Source organism: Pholcus phalangioides, unplaced genomic scaffold (genome assembly GCF_987345545.1).
Source record: "Pholcus phalangioides strain wild (caught in Gottingen) unplaced genomic scaffold, Ppha-v1.0 ptg000039l_1, whole genome shotgun sequence".
Taxonomy (NCBI): Eukaryota; Metazoa; Arthropoda; class Arachnida; order Araneae; family Pholcidae; genus Pholcus; species Pholcus phalangioides.
This window is the reverse complement of record NW_028301625.1, coordinates 16,740,392-16,756,457: the sequence shown is the minus strand read 5'-3', so window position 1 is coordinate 16,756,457 and position 16,066 is coordinate 16,740,392. Positions and strand designations below refer to the sequence as shown.

General features: G+C 34.2%; 1 protein-coding gene across 1 annotated transcript in view; it reads right to left on the bottom strand.

Moving 5' to 3' along the window:
• Positions 1-16,066, bottom strand: part of Rme-8 (receptor mediated endocytosis 8) — a 328,909-nt gene that overhangs the window by 286,777 nt on the left and 26,066 nt on the right. Inside the window, exons 7-9 of the mRNA XM_089253740.1 lie at positions 9,703-9,845; positions 5,668-5,731; positions 2,712-2,807 (exon numbers count right to left, since the gene is read on the bottom strand). Coding sequence (XP_089109866.1) covers positions 2,712-2,807; positions 5,668-5,731; positions 9,703-9,845 — 303 coding nt within the window. The remainder of the gene's footprint in view (positions 1-2,711; positions 2,808-5,667; positions 5,732-9,702; positions 9,846-16,066) is intronic.

Below are 16,066 nucleotides of genomic sequence, written 5' to 3'. Positions count from 1 at the left end.
AGATGAAGATACATATATGCTCTAACTAAAGAAAATGCCAGTCCTCTGTAGCTTAATAGTAGAGCACTCACTCAGTCTGAGAGAAGTTGGTTTAATTTTCCAGAGGAATGTGAATTTTTTTACAAAATGCATCTTCACTTCTTTGTATCCAGTCCATTGTACTGTACAAGGTCTTTCGTGAAGTTGTAAATGTAACCTCCTGATTTAGGAGGCTTTAGTATACGTACCACAGAAATACAGCGCGTCAAATACCTGAAATTTCGGAAAAAGAAACAAAAATTTGGTTCATAAGTCCTCTGGGACTCGTTCTTTCCTAGTTCCAAGAAAAAAAAGTAAAAACAAAAACCTCTAACTTTTTTTCTCCTTTTCACAGTCCATCACGATCATGTAACCTTGAGAAAGTGGTTTTACTACTTTGTATACTGTACTGTAATGATATACACGTGAGTTGTTGAAGGTATTTAGTTGCTTCCCTTAATGAGGGCCGCATACAGAATTTTCAAATTTCTGAGTTTCTATTCCCCCTGCGGATTTTCTCCTCTCTGGTTGCATACCGGAAATTACAGTACTTTCATGGCTATCTGCCAGCATTCAAAGACAACGTCTTTATGTCGTAAATTTGCCTTGTTCCTACAAGATTAAGAATTAACATTTTTTGAAAAATCTTAAAGGATTTGGAACGCCTGTTCAAAGCGTAAAACATTGTCTGAGATCGTTAAAAAAAAAGAATCTGTAAAAAATACCTTGAATATCGAGTTTTGTCACCAATAGCTGTGATGCGGTAGTCACCGTTTCGCATCGCGAAAATCACAGATGTGTACGCAGAATTTGGCTTTTGGAGGGGCAAAAGTTCTTCCACAGGAATTACAGGTCACTAACGCTCACAAATAATTTTAAATTAACATAGTATAAGACTATTTTCTCCAAAATTATTTTCAATTTTTCATTTTCTTGAGGGGGGGGGGGGGCCCTGGCCCCCATACCCCCCAGATTTTGCCTTTGATGAAAATCCAGGTTTGGAACCCACGATTGCGCAGTGTTAATCGGCAAAAATATAATTTTTTCAAGATTTTCCAATTTTGAGTTGGCTATTCCTTTGAAAAAATTTTGGTTGCCACGAAAATAACAGAGACCTACAACACAAATATGTATACATTTAATTTCAAATCCACACATTACCAATTTGGAGGATAGAAGAAGGGCCGCAACTGGAGGGGAGAGAGGAGCAAGCTGGTCTAGTGCCCCCTGGGTTCTGGACTAGAGGGGGCACCAAATTCACCCTTAATAACTACTACTTCTACACTACACGAGGTGCCAAAAAGTGTGCTTGCCCTGTTTGAGAAAGTATCTAGTTGCGGCCTCAGATAGATGGCACCACTTACTGAACAGAAAATACTCTAAATGATGGGGGCAGGCACACACACACACTCAAGTTTCACTAATACAAATCTAACGTAGCTCCCATATTCAGATGTGAAAGCCTGTATATGTGGCAGTTAAATGGCGACAAATCAGAGTGGTGGGCCATCAGGGAAGGAAAAGAAAATCATTCTACCAGGAAATTGCTTCACAATGATTTATATGAATAGGGAATCAGAAGAAAAGTGTATGAGAGAGAGAGAAATTCATTTGCTTTAAATTTAAATAAGAAGATATTATTGAAATAGCTAAGATATTTTTTAAAAAGCAAAAAAACCAATCAGAATTATAGACTTATTTATTAGTAAATATATAAATGTGTGCCTCTAACTTTTAATTACAGTGGATCCTGCTTATAACATTTTTCAAAAAACTGTCCTAAAAAATGTAAGAATGAAAACACTTAAATGGGAAATCTTAATGAGAATTATTTATAGAGTTGGGACGATGTAAATAAGTCAGACTAAGTGGAAAAATGTTTGAAATGGGAATGTTATAAGCGGGATCAACTGTATATTTGTGATAGATTTATTAAATGTGCTAAATTCCAGATGTTCAATTCTCAGTGTTAATGGGCTTCTTTGCTTTTCCTACTAGTATAGACAATGAACGTAAATGAACCTCTGGATAGAATATGTTTTTAGAAATGAATTATTTATTTGATTCACCAAGATACCTCCTTCTCTTCCCAGAACATGGCTCGCCGCTCTGTCTCAACGAAGAGATATAAGCAGGTGATGAAAGACCTGGGGCATGCTAGAAAAAAATTTATAGAAATACTAGTGAATTATAGGAGGGGACCATACTTTTTTCAAGATAATTTTTTTTCGAAAGGGACCCAAATTTTTTTTAATACCCTGGGTTCCATGACCCTGGTTAAATTAGAGTGCAGTGGCATCTCTGATACCACTTTAATTGAGAGATCGCTTGTTCATCAAGTCAAAACTAACAAAACAGTTGGTATTGTGAAACATCACTCGTAAATCATATACAAAAATACATAAAAAATTTTTACTCATTTTAGACAACAATTGTGAACCAAGTTACTCATAATCCAAAAATTTACTATATTTTTCATAGTGTAAAATAATGTAGTATGCATAGGAATATTAAAAAAATCTAAGTCATTTATTAAATCTTAAGGTTTGCTATAGCAGAGTTCGACTGCATATTATAATGCTGATATTTTTTATTCATTTTTGTGCATATGTAATAAAAAAACAAACTGAATTACTGTTTGATTCCCAGCACAATACAATAAATTCAAAAATTAAATATGGTTTTGATTTTACTTCAGATAAGGGCTTTAAACTAATTATTGAGTAGGTACGTGGATCTCTTTCGACTATGCAACTTTCAGTTAGACCAAAAACCCTTTTCACTGGTTCCTGCAAATAAAAACACAATGCTGAATATCTATCTACAACAGCATATATACTTTCTCAGATCATAATCTCTTAACACACAATGCCAAATCATGTACCAAACACTAAAAAAGTTCACTATACAAGCAATATATGAAGACTGATAATCATATTTTTATTAGTAAAGCCTCAATTAACATAGCCACCATTAACTGAAGTCAGTATTAACAGAGCTTATAGAGCCAGATTAAAGCCAACTGGTTGCATAATATTCACTGGCACAGTGCAGTGCATGAAAAGTAAAAACGACATTCATAACTGGTGATTTCAGAATTTTTTCTTAAATAATCTTTTAATTTTTCACATTTTCGTTTGATTATTTACGTTAACTCAGGAGCTCACTATTCAAGGTGCTCATGATTCCATTACCCCTGGGTAGTCGAGGCTCTACTTTACATACAGTCAGATCTCAGCACAATTTCTATTAATTTCAATGTAAAATCAGTTTGTAAAGGTACCTGCCTGCTTATGCTTTCTTTTGTGAGCTATCACATGTTTAACATGATGTTTGAATTAAAGAACTATTTATAAAATCACCTCACGAATCTTCTTGCTTTTATTTCAGTATCATAACTAAAATCGAGGGAAGAAACAAATTCTTTTTTTTTTGGGTTTATCTTCCACTTACTTCCCACATTTAGAGAACTGGTTATCTACTGCGATGGAAGAAACATGGTGTCCAATCGGTTTTTGAAATAGAAAGGTGTTTCAACTGGATATGCAAGACAACTAGTAAACTGAAAAATAACATTATTCAAAACAATCAAATTTGCAAGTGTCATTTCTCATTGGGCAAGAAATACCTGTTGAATAAAAAAAATGTCTTTGCTGAAAAAAAATTATTAAAGATATTGAAAAATTCAAATTTTCTAAAGCTTTCTCTCATAACAATGTGACATCAGAGGTACACAGTAAGAGCTCTCTTGAAATGCACTATAGTTGTACCAGCTAACGTCATGCGTAACAGCATTACTGTGAAAGAATCGAGTAAGCTCCCTTTGCAACTGTTATTAAGATAGTTTGCAATCCCTGTACTGTCTTTTTCACTGAACTATTTCCAAAATTATCTTCGATTATTGATATTAGTATCTGTATATTTAACAGCTTCTTTCTTCAATCATTCAAATGAGAAATTTCTGTGTTTGCTGATGAAGTAACTTTCATTAAGAACATTTTTCTTGGGTCCATTTTAGTTTAATTACGTATGTTAGTTAAATTTTATTGGCTTGATTGAAAGCCAACTGGAGACGGAGAATTTCAAGTATCTTTTCAACTTTGATACTTTTTTTATAATCTTCATAGTCTTATTTGAATTCTGTATAACTTTCAACCCCTTTACTTCCAAGCGATTGGCAACAAATTTAAATGATCACTATTAGACAATTAGATGAATCAGCGATAAATATGGTAACCTTGTTCTAACCAAACTGTGTTTTAGAAAAAGGAAAATAAGAAAGAAAAAAACAGAAGGAAAAAAACAAATAAAAGGGGAAAAAAGTATAATAGATAAGTAAATGAGTAAGTACAAAGTAGATTTCTCTTTCCACCCTCACCCTACCTGTCTTCTTTTAAAGGAGTTGAGGACTTATTCAATTTTAATGCACATTCTTTCAAATTACCTGAATTAACACATACAACACCTTAAAAAATTTTTCTTCCTCAAAGCTATCATTTACAACTTCTTCAGAAACTTTACATGCTATTGACACAATTATTTCCAGTTCTGGTTTTTTATGGGGTGCACCAACCGTGGGCCAAAAACAAACAGGCACTGATAAGGAAGGGGTGATGTGAGCTACCATCCTCAAAGAGCCAGAAAAATAATGGAAAATAATTTCTTTATACCGTAAAAATATGAGACGTATATTCCTCATACTCTTTATATATTCTTACTAATTTGCCTTCCTCAAAGTATTGGCCTGGATTCGCACCTGGCCAGAAACTGGTGTACCCGTCATGGTCTTTGTGTATTGATATCATTTTTTAAAAACACCTTTCATAGGCCCTGGTAAGCTCCTGCATTAAGCCCGGTCTGGCAAATTGCACCACAACTAATATTTTTCATCACTGATAAAGGTAAGAATCATCAAGATGAATTACCAAAATACCACACAAGCACACCACTGACACTAAAACAACACTATAAACAAGAAATCACTCACTTAACAAAACAGTAAAATAAGCAGCTAAAATAAGCCACATCAATACAGCATGTGCTAAACAGTAACAGAGCAGTAGCATCATGCAGCAGTGCCTAGACACCTAGAGCCAAAACTGCAATCATAACTTCAAACGATGAGACAACCCCTCACTATATAGCTATGTGTGGCATACCAAGAACATCTTTGAACCTAACTTTAGAAGCATATTAGATAACTTAAGATTTGTTATATAGAAATTGAAATGGAATTTTGCAATGTGTTAAAGTCAAAGCAGTTTTTGAAATAAGTGTAAAAACTGCTGAAATGCATCTCAATGTACACCTAACAAGCCTCGTCCTGGAAATAAAAAGCCATTGAAATCACTACAAAGACAAATTAATTTTTAACACTAGTAATAAATAAATGGAAATATTGAAATCAAGGCATGACTTAAGCTTCAAAAAATTTACAGAGAAGCTGGGTAGGTTGACATGAATTGGACATGACATGGTTGAACGGAATGCTACTGTTCTGAACAAATTTTTATGAACCAAAATTTTATTTGATTCTCAGAGGTGATGTTATGCCAAGGTCTGACTGTACTGAAATGCACAATTATTGTTCCAAACATATTGTTATCAATATCGTAGCAAATATGTAAATGAAAAATTGTGAATTCGTACTTTTTGTCTTGAAGAAATTTTATGGACTGAAAAATCATTGACTGATGTTATAGCTTCATCAGTACTGGAAAAAAAAAATACAGATAATTAAATTGATTAGAATAGCAAGTGTACATGTTGAATAATTTCAGCAATAAAAAAAATCTCTCGAAATGAGAATATTTCAAGAAAAAAGAAAGTGAAGCTAGAATACGTTGACCACGTACGATGCAACATTTGTGCAGTCAACTTAGATTGGTTATCTAAAAAAGGTGGAATTCTGTTGAAAATAAAAATAACAAACAGCATTATAACAAAGTACATATTATGTCCAATACATCATTATCAGTTAATTCCAAGTATACATACATACTAGGTTTGATGTTTCATGAACAAAATATTTTTATAATACTCATATTTTATAATTAATATGTGTGCAGAGAATATAATAATTTTTTCTTCATTAAACATACATAGCATACAATGAAAAATACAGTCGTTTTTCTTTTAAAATAAGAATTTATTTCTCATTACATCATTATAGTATACACTTTTAATTCTATATTTCACTATATCTTCTATTATTCACCTGCCTACTGATATTTTCCAAACAATTTTTATAACTCTTTATTTTATCATACGTTTAGTTTGCATGTTTAGCAGTTTTTTTATAATACATATACAAGCTACACAGGGTGGTAACTATCGACCGTCCCCAATAATTACACACATTGCCATTTTTAAAAATAATAAAAATATATTAACTCCCACACAGAAATCCAGAAAATGAAAGAGATACGAAAGCAAGTTTTTTTTCTTCAGACTTTTCAGGGAACAGAAAACTTTTTTTACAAGTCAATAAGAATATGTTCTTTGCATCTCACAAAGCCAGCTTTACAGAGGTTATAGATAAGCTTTAGTCATTTTGTTTTGTTCTCCAGAAAGTACCGAGTCTATTTTATTTTATTATTATTTCTTTGGTTATAATTTCTAATTTGATGGCATTCAGCATACAAGAATATTGTATGCTGAACTACCCTTAAAAAATTTTGGAGAACAATGAAGTTATTCTTCAAAATTATTTTTTCGAATAATACATTGACTCGTTAAATTTGTGAATTTGCCATTTAATCGAAAAAGTTTATACAGGTAATTTTCAATGGACTGATTCAAAAAATGCAATATTATCATATAAAAGTTACAAAAATTTCATGAATTATCACATTTTGCTTGGGGGAAGGGGGGTGATCGCTATACATCTGCACCTGACTTATGGTATTACCATTGAAATTTAACTTTCACTTCATCCCACACACTAAAGCCAATCTGATACAACCAATGCCAGATTCAGAATCAGTGCCCTAAAAGCACCCTAAAATCAATGAAATCTTTTTTAGAATAAAATCAGTATTGAGTAATGTAATCTAGGGTTTTTGAAAAACTAAAAAAAAAAGGTTTTTTGGTTTAAATTGGTTTTTTGTTTTAAATAGTATCAACATTAAAAACAATAAAATTTCTGAAAAATCATTCAAACTTCTAATAATTAATTAAAATAAAATGTTTATTAATGTAATTAACACTATATCCATATTAATTAATAAATGTTTCTTAAATTTTAACAAAAACCCACTTTTGCAATTTAATTATTTTTTGCTTAACTCAACGCCTTCCTTTACATGGACGAATTAAAATATATAAGAGGTGTAAATCATAAATTCTCATTTCGAGAAAAATAAGGTTTCACTAGAATATATGTCAGAGTCCCATGTTGAAAATTTTGTGATTTTGCCCTCAGGGTCATGTAATGTGACCCGCAATCTCAAACCTAATTTTGTAAGAATGAACTATGCAACACATTCTCAGATTACTTCAACGACTCTCAGCACATTTACAGATCATTCAAGTGACCTGGGGCACTGTTTCAGATCACATACATCAACTGGGATGCTGTTCCAAATCACTTAAGTGACTTGCAGCATATTCCCACTTCAATGAAGCAGTCCGAAGCACATTTTCAGATCATTTAGGTGATCTTTAAATGCAACTACAGATCACTTGAGTGACCCTTTTTCCTCTCTACTGCGTCATATATCCATATAGCATTTGTATCCATGAAAAGAAAGCATACATTATTTTTCCCTGTACAGTTCGGTGGAGAGTGAAGAACACTCCCTTGAAAATTACTTTTCACATAGAGATACATGAATTTTTTTGACGTGTCTATAGTAACATTATAGGTAACCTCTGAACAATGGCTAAGTCCATGGGACGGTTCCAACAAAATGTGGCCATTATTCAGAGATTACCGTTAAAGTAGGTTTTACTGTATTATTAATTATATTTTAAAAAATTTTGTAATTCAAAACAGTATAAGTAAAAAATTGTATGACTGATATCAGGTAATCAAGCTATGGGATTGCACTTTAAAACTAAACTGTCTTGAAGTTAAATATTAGATTTATTGAAACATATGAAAGATACAAGAATGGGGAAAAAAGTGATGAAAATTAGAAACATGCAATATAGATTTGACTACAAAATCAAATTAAATTTATGTAATAATTGAACACTAATAATTAAACTCAGCTGCACCTCTTAACATTTGATAAAGCATAATTAATTTAGCTGTCCTATCTGTAGTAAGGTGATTTAGTTTAATGTACATCACTACAAAATTGGGAAATATTCTTTCAATTGATACAGAACTTGCAGGACACCAAAATAAAAAAGGGTTGAAGACAGTCTTTTGTAAAACCTTCTTCTTCTGCTGTCTGTTTTTCCATCTTCTATGTGATAGGATTGTATATAAAGCTTGTATTTATTCAGTGAAATATTTGTTTCAAGCTTCATAAGAGAAACAATTGAAATTTAACAGAAATTTTGGGTCTTTTATGATCATATAGGTGTAAATCAGTGTTTGTGAAATGTTTTTTTAATGATAATGTGATCACATATTCCCAAGAGATATTTGAAATCTGTCCAGGGAGTTGATTAGTGTTAGTAGACATCCATGCCTGAGCCGGGAATCGAACCCAGACCTGAGCAGTCAGAAGCTAGCTCCCTAACCACTCAACTGTCAGGCGGCTTGTATTGTCAGTTACGTGTAAGTGCTAAATAGTGGCCGGATTTTGTTCAGATATTTTCTTACATTAAAAAAATTAATTTTTTAAATTCGTAATTTCAGAATGCAGAATAGAAATTTTGTTTAAAAACATCTCAAAAGCCAAAATAGAACAACAATTTCTATTAAATAAACATTATAATGATGTAAATAAATATCAATGGTGTATTGTAAATGAAAAATAATATTTATGTTGAGTTTTCACAATAATGTAATTATTGCAAGTGTGACTGTGTATTCGGTACCCTCAAATACAAATACAAATACAACGCCACAACAGGCAAAATGCCCAACGAGGTGGCTGATAAAAAGCTGTACGGTGGCTGATAAGGTGTACCCTCAATACATTTTGATTTAGTTGTAAAGTTTCGTGTTCTGCTAGTACTTGTTTTATAATATGTTATTATCATGGGAGAAAAAACTATAGTTTTGCAAGTAATATTTGGAAACTTGGAGGTTTTGGACAGTTTATTCCACGTATCCTGTTTAAAACTTGGATGTCAAAACTCCCAACTTGACAAAAACATCCTTACTTTATTTTTTGTGGGTCTCCTATATAAATACACTTGGAACTAAATCTTCACTGGAAAGTGCGAGTCCAAACATTAGGTATACATGCCTGAAGTATTTTTCTTCAAATTTGAGAAAATGTCTAAATTTCAAAGTAAACACTGACTTATGATTATATTGTGTAGCTGGACCCCCATGCATTATGACCCAACTTCCATACCTAGATTGAAAACATTGGGAATTTCCTTTATTTTGCTGTTTCAACAAATTCATTTGAGCAACCAATTTCTAAAATGCAAATGAACTTATTTCAAGTACTGTAATTACCTCATCAAATAACTTGCTTTTAGTATCACCCAAACATATATATCATTAACATCACATATCATACTATTAACTTCTACAACTTAATATGACTGAATTACCTATATATCCCTAAACGATGGTCCTTGAAATTTTGAAGTGTTGTGGCATCTTTACTGATTTTTATGTACACTCCTACATAACACAATGCTTGGTCCACAATTTTCTTCATAATTTCATCCCGTCTATCACATGAAAACAGGTGCTGCAGAAAATATATTGCATCATACAATTTAGGATATTTTTAATTGATGATAAATATATTTTAATTTTGTTTGCATACATGAAAAAAATTGAAATATTTCTTTACTATAATGTTAACATTATTTGCTTTACACATCCAATACTCAAGGGAAAAAAAAATTTTGATTCAAAAAAAAAAATGTCTGTTCTGAGTAACTGTCATTATTTCATGTCATTTGAAGTCATCATTTTTATAAAATTAAAACTTATTTTTGCATATGAATGTTTTAAATTTAGTTTCTTTCTTAATTAATAATTGACTGGAAACTTCTCAAAATCAATATTATCTTAAGTAAAGCAATTTTATTTTATCTAAAATGGTATTTTATTGGCCTCATTGGACAGGCTTTATTAACCTCAGTCGTGAAAAAACTTTCAGCACTTTGCGTTTGTTTTTAAAAAAGCAACACACAATTCTGAATTGAATTTTCTCGAGGGATACTTCATCAGAACATGCCAGAATTTCCTCGTTAATGATGGAAGAAACACGCCACCCATTTCGTCAGCTTGGACAGGCTTTATTAACCTCAGTCGTGAAAAAACTTTCAACACTTTGCAACAGATGGCTCCCCAATTCGCATTCAAAGACCACTCGGACGCAGCAAATACAAAGGCGAACTCTTCGGACGACCATCATCACCCCTCCACGACTCATTTGTGTGAATTCTGACCACGAGGTCCTGATGACGGCTCTCCATTGAAGAGCCGAAACGCATCGATCATTCGACCAATTGAATTTATTTGTCTTGAAAACGTGGCAATTTTTGTATAAATTAAAACCAGGCAAAGTTTCTTATTTTTGTGATAATAAAGGTATAAACTATCATACTGGCAGCATTAAAGTGACAAACCATTGTAAAGGCATGTGCACATCAGAAACGCATTGCTAGGGAACCATTGTGACCAAAGTAAACATTCTGAAAGTGATTGTTGAAGCCCAGGAACCATTGTTGCCTGACGGTTTTTCGGGCATTTGCACAACCCTGACGAACTTTTAAAGTAGCCTATGGTTCAATCCTGGTCCTGTTTATTACACATGCTATGGCGACAATCGGTTCAAAATTGTAGATTTGTATGAAGAACATACATACAAATACTTTCACATTTATATATAAGATGGTTCAAAGAATTTCAAAAAAAATAAGTGTAGGTACATCTGAAAAAAGATTCCAAGATGGAAATGAGTTAATCAAGCTCAAGAGACAATAATTTTGACGATGATTGGTGTGAAAATTTAACTCACGACGTGGCTATTTTATGTCAGTGCGTGCACTCATATCATCAAAAATGTTCACACATTAGCTGAATCCATATTTGTTAGCCGAAGCAGAAAAATCACTAAAAAACCTTTGTTAAACAAAAAAACAAGCAGAGGCATTTGTTAGCCAAGGTATCACTGTACTTACAGAATGAATTTTTTTTCCAACACTTGTTACAATTTTGTATCTAATAAAGAAAATGTCAACCATCATATACTCTCAACTATTAATCATATAAAACCAATCATCATAAAATTTAAGATTAGTTTCCTTTTCAGATGTTTTTTGCCTCTTTCAGTCGCTCAATACATTTCTTGTCTAGGTACATCCTTTAGTTAATGAACTTGTGTAATTGCAGTAGGATTCTAGTTCAGTTTCATGCTTTACTTATCCTAGAAACTAACCTGACATAACCTCTTTCACAGAAAGGACATACGGCACATAAAATATAATCAGTAAATTTCTAACTTACTCAAAAATTCCAAATTAACATAATTTGTTAAAATTAGTTTGTTTTGCTTAGATTATTTGGCCAAACCGAATATTTGGCAAAAGGGCAGAATAGGCCGAATATTTGTCCCATCTCTAAACTCTTCGATAGATTGGCGCAAATTCAGATAACATTGGCATTTTTTAACTTCAAACCACTTTTCACAAGAAATATGCAAATGAAAAGATGGTTTCATTGTGAAACAATATGACTGGCAGACGTGCCAACTTTTGAAATCCAGAAATCTGGAGATTCTCTCGAGGGGGTACCCCAGGCACTCATAGAATCGATCAAAGAAAAAAATTCACAAAAAGTTTTTTTTTCAAATTTTTATTTTTTTTTAAATCAATTAAGAAAATGTTCCATTCCTCCCCCTCCTCCAAGGCAGGTTCTGAATTGCCTCTGAGCAGAATATAATTCCATATCAGTCTTTCCATGCAGAATAGAGAAATCACATCTACATACTGTTCATATACACTCATGTCCATAAATTAAGAATAATGCCAGCTCCGGCAAATAAAGGTTCAGAAACAAAACAAACGTTACTTATTCATAAAGCCCATTTATTAAACAAAAGATAAAGAACAAAAACGATGGTGTATGTATGATACCATTCATAAAAACTATGATTTTTGTTCCCTGGAGCAATTGTAAAAAATATCTCCTTTACAAAAACTTACTATTACATGGTTGGTATGATGGTTAATACATTGTATGTCTCCCATGCGATGAAATACAGTCCGTACAACGCCTAGGCATGCTGAGTATCAAACTATCGATCTGATCTTGGGGAAGATCACTCCACTCAGCAAGCAATGCTCTCCGAAGTTCCGGTACACATGTAGGAGGTGGTTGACGGGCTGCAACTCGTCGGCCAAGCATGTCCCCCACATGCTCTATCGGATTCAAGTCAGGTGAGAATGCTGGCCATTCCATACGGGTTATATCCTCAGATTCAAGGCATTCATTTACGATGTTTGCTCGGTGAGGACGGGCGTTGTCATCCATAAACACAAATTCTGCACCCATGGCACCCCTAAACAAACGTACATGTTGTTCCAGAATGATGTCCCGATAAATTTGGGCTTTCATGGTTCCGGTTTGAACATGCAGATCTGTTCTGGAACCCAGTATAAAGTACACTGCTCAAAACAATTAGGGGAGCAAGCAAAAAAGTGAAGAAAACCGTGCGAGACAGCCACGTATTGGCATACAATGGATAGTACACGCGTATCAATGCGCAATACAGAATAAAGACGTAAAAAAAAATTTGGAATTAAGCTTTAATTCTTTGAAAATATGGGAAAAACATGAAAAGATGATTTAGGGAAACAATTTGGTTACATGTAAACTATAAAAAAAAGTACTGTTTAGACATGATGCATGAGTTTTAATAGGGCGTGTGGTTTCCTCGAACAGCTAAGACTGCTGCACACCTGTTTGCCATGGATGCGATGAGGTTATCGATCAGACTTTGGGGAATACTGTTCCACTCCTCAAGAAGTGCAATCTGCAAGTCTCATACAGTAACAGGCGGCCTTGGTCACGCAGCAATGCGTCATCCGGGCATGTCCCAAACATGCTTGATTGGATTCAGGTCAGGAGAGCACACTGGCCATTCCATACGCTGTATTGTTTCAGCTTCAAGCATGTTCTCCACCAGACGAGCTCTATAGCGGTCGGGCATTATCATCCTGGAAAACAAAGGAATCTCCAATGGCTCCAGCGTAAGGGATGACATGAGGTCGCAGTATCTCGTCTGCATACCTTCGGGCCGTCAAAGTGCCATTCCGAATGATATGCAGGTCCGTACGTCCGCCTATGCTGATTCCACCCCATACCATCCAACCAGCTCGTCTGTATTGTGACCTTTCACGAACGAATGCGGGGTTATTTCGAGTGCCCCTGTCCCTCCATACCAGAACACGCCGAGTGTCACACTCCAGACTGAATCGTCTGTAAACAGCACTTGGCTCCAAACATGTTGCTCCCAATCTCGATGTTCAGCAGCCCATCTTCTTCGGGCTGCACGATGGCGTGGGGTCAACGGAATGCAGACCATTGGCCTACATGCATAGAGCCCTCCCTCATGAAGCCGATTATGTACTGTTTGGCTGGACACCCTTCGTCCTGTTGCCAAGAGCAACCATCTTTGCAGCTGCGTGGCATTCTCAGTTCTGTTTCGACGGGCTGTTAACTGTATATACCGGTCATCAGTTGCTGTAGTGGCGCGTGGCCGACCTTGCCCTGGTCGATGTCTAACATTTCCTGTTTCTTGGAATCGATTCCACAGCCTTGCAACAACACTTCTGGTGACTCCAACAGCGTCCGCGACACTGCGTTGTGTTTGCCCAGATTCCAGTCTGCATATAACACGCCATGCCATGGATTCCGGTAAATCACGTTGTTGAGACATCCTCAAGTCACCTTGTCTCAAAAAACAATACTGCGCAATCAAATTTCACAGTTACCGCAGTAAAACAGACGTTTCTGCAACATCCCGATTTCTGCCCTTATCTCCTTTTTCTGGTTTTTGACGTCATGAACTTTGATTTTCATATGAAGTTTTCTTCTTCCGTTTCCTGCTAGGCTTTAAATTATGGATGATTCATTTTATGTTACTAATCGGTATACATCTTTGCGTAATTTTGTTAAAACCATGTGCTCCCCTAATTGTTTTGAGCAGTGTAGTTGGATACATAGGCCTATTCTAGGTTAGGCGACTTTCATGTTACCCAATAGCATTCAACTGTCTTCTATATTTTTAAAACATGCAGAAAAAAAGGCATAAACAATGTTTAAAGCTCTGTAAAGAGCTAGAAATGAAATTGCTTCATTTGTTGAAAACGATGATGCTGGGATTGAACAGCAAAATATAAAGAAATCATTTTAAAAAAAGATGAACAGCAAAAGCAAAGTAAAGTGAACAATTTTACTTCTTTGCCAACATTCCTTATATACCCCCCCCCTTACACTCTTGTCATTGTGACGTACTATCGGCATCATCTGGTGGCTTCCTGAAATTTGCATATCATTCTTGCAGATGTGTGTAATAATTCTACAGGTGAAATTTTTACTTTAGATTTCGATTTCCGTGTGATTCTGAATTATCCTTAATTTATGGACATGAGTGTAACATAAGTGTTTCCTTTCGTGGATGCTATCATTAATTGATAATCTTGGGTATATGAACTCTTAAAAGCTTTACATAGCTTAAAGCTAAATGTCTTCAGAAAAAAAAATATAAAATTGGAGGAAAACTTAAAAAAACTTCAAAATACGAAGCTGCTGATGAAAATACTTGTGTTTACCACATGGCTGTTAATGGAATACAATAACGATTATACAGGAATTTCGGCAACCAAGGTCATGCCCTGATTAATGATTGCCGATAAACGCTAAGTAAACAGTCACGTCTTTGCCATGCCAGTTGCTTAATTGCTGTCACTAAGACTTTTTTAATGGCTGCTCGATGAAAATGACCACAGCTGTCATCTATGGGTGTTTTCCCTAACGAAGACAGCAATCATTGACGTCACGACAACGTGAGAGCTTGCGTAAAATCTAATTCTCTGCCAAAATCCAGAGAGCAGGAGGAAGGATAAAAAATCTGGAGTCACCCGCCTAAATCCGGAGAGTTGACAGGTCTGGACTGGAAAGGATTTATCATGAAAATTATTTAAGTGTGAAACCATTTCATTTTTTAATCACAACGGCTATTTTAATTTTTTAACTTTGAGTTTAATTTACATTTTCGAATTGTGAACCCTTTCTCAATCTTTGGGAGAAAAAATTTAATAACCTTTTTTTAAATTACTTCTCAGAACAGGAGTCACATTTTACTAATCGGAAGTTTTAGCATACAGTCTACGTAAAATGGTTATTTTTTATATCTTTTTATATACAATCCTTTCTGAATACGACCCTTCAGAAAATTTATGACATTTTAACTCCTTAATGATAATGGATAAGATATCTTATCCAAATGCAAAGGGAATAAATTCATTCATGCTGTCTCTGGTGTTTTTTACATTTTTTTATTACCATATAGCTTCATTATAATCTTATAAATGGAAGTTTTTTTCCCTTCCAGCGTTCTTTCTGCATATTCCTGTTCAGCGATTTTTTTCCCTACATACATATAATGTATCTTTCTGTTATAAAATTGGAGAATAAAGGGAGATGCATTAGGGAGGTTGAGGGCGAAAGAGAAATCTACTGTACTGTTTTTTTTCCAACTCTGCCTTTTCCTAACTTGCGAAAGATGAAACCAGTTTTACTGCCAATAACATAAATAGAGATCATGCAAATTTGTTGTTAAAAGCCTGTACCCAAAAGGGTTAAGCAACTGCAAGTTATTTGGAATAATGTTTTTTTAATATAATGTCCTCTAGGAACATCCAATGAATGTTCCTAAAGTCAATGGTTGGAAAG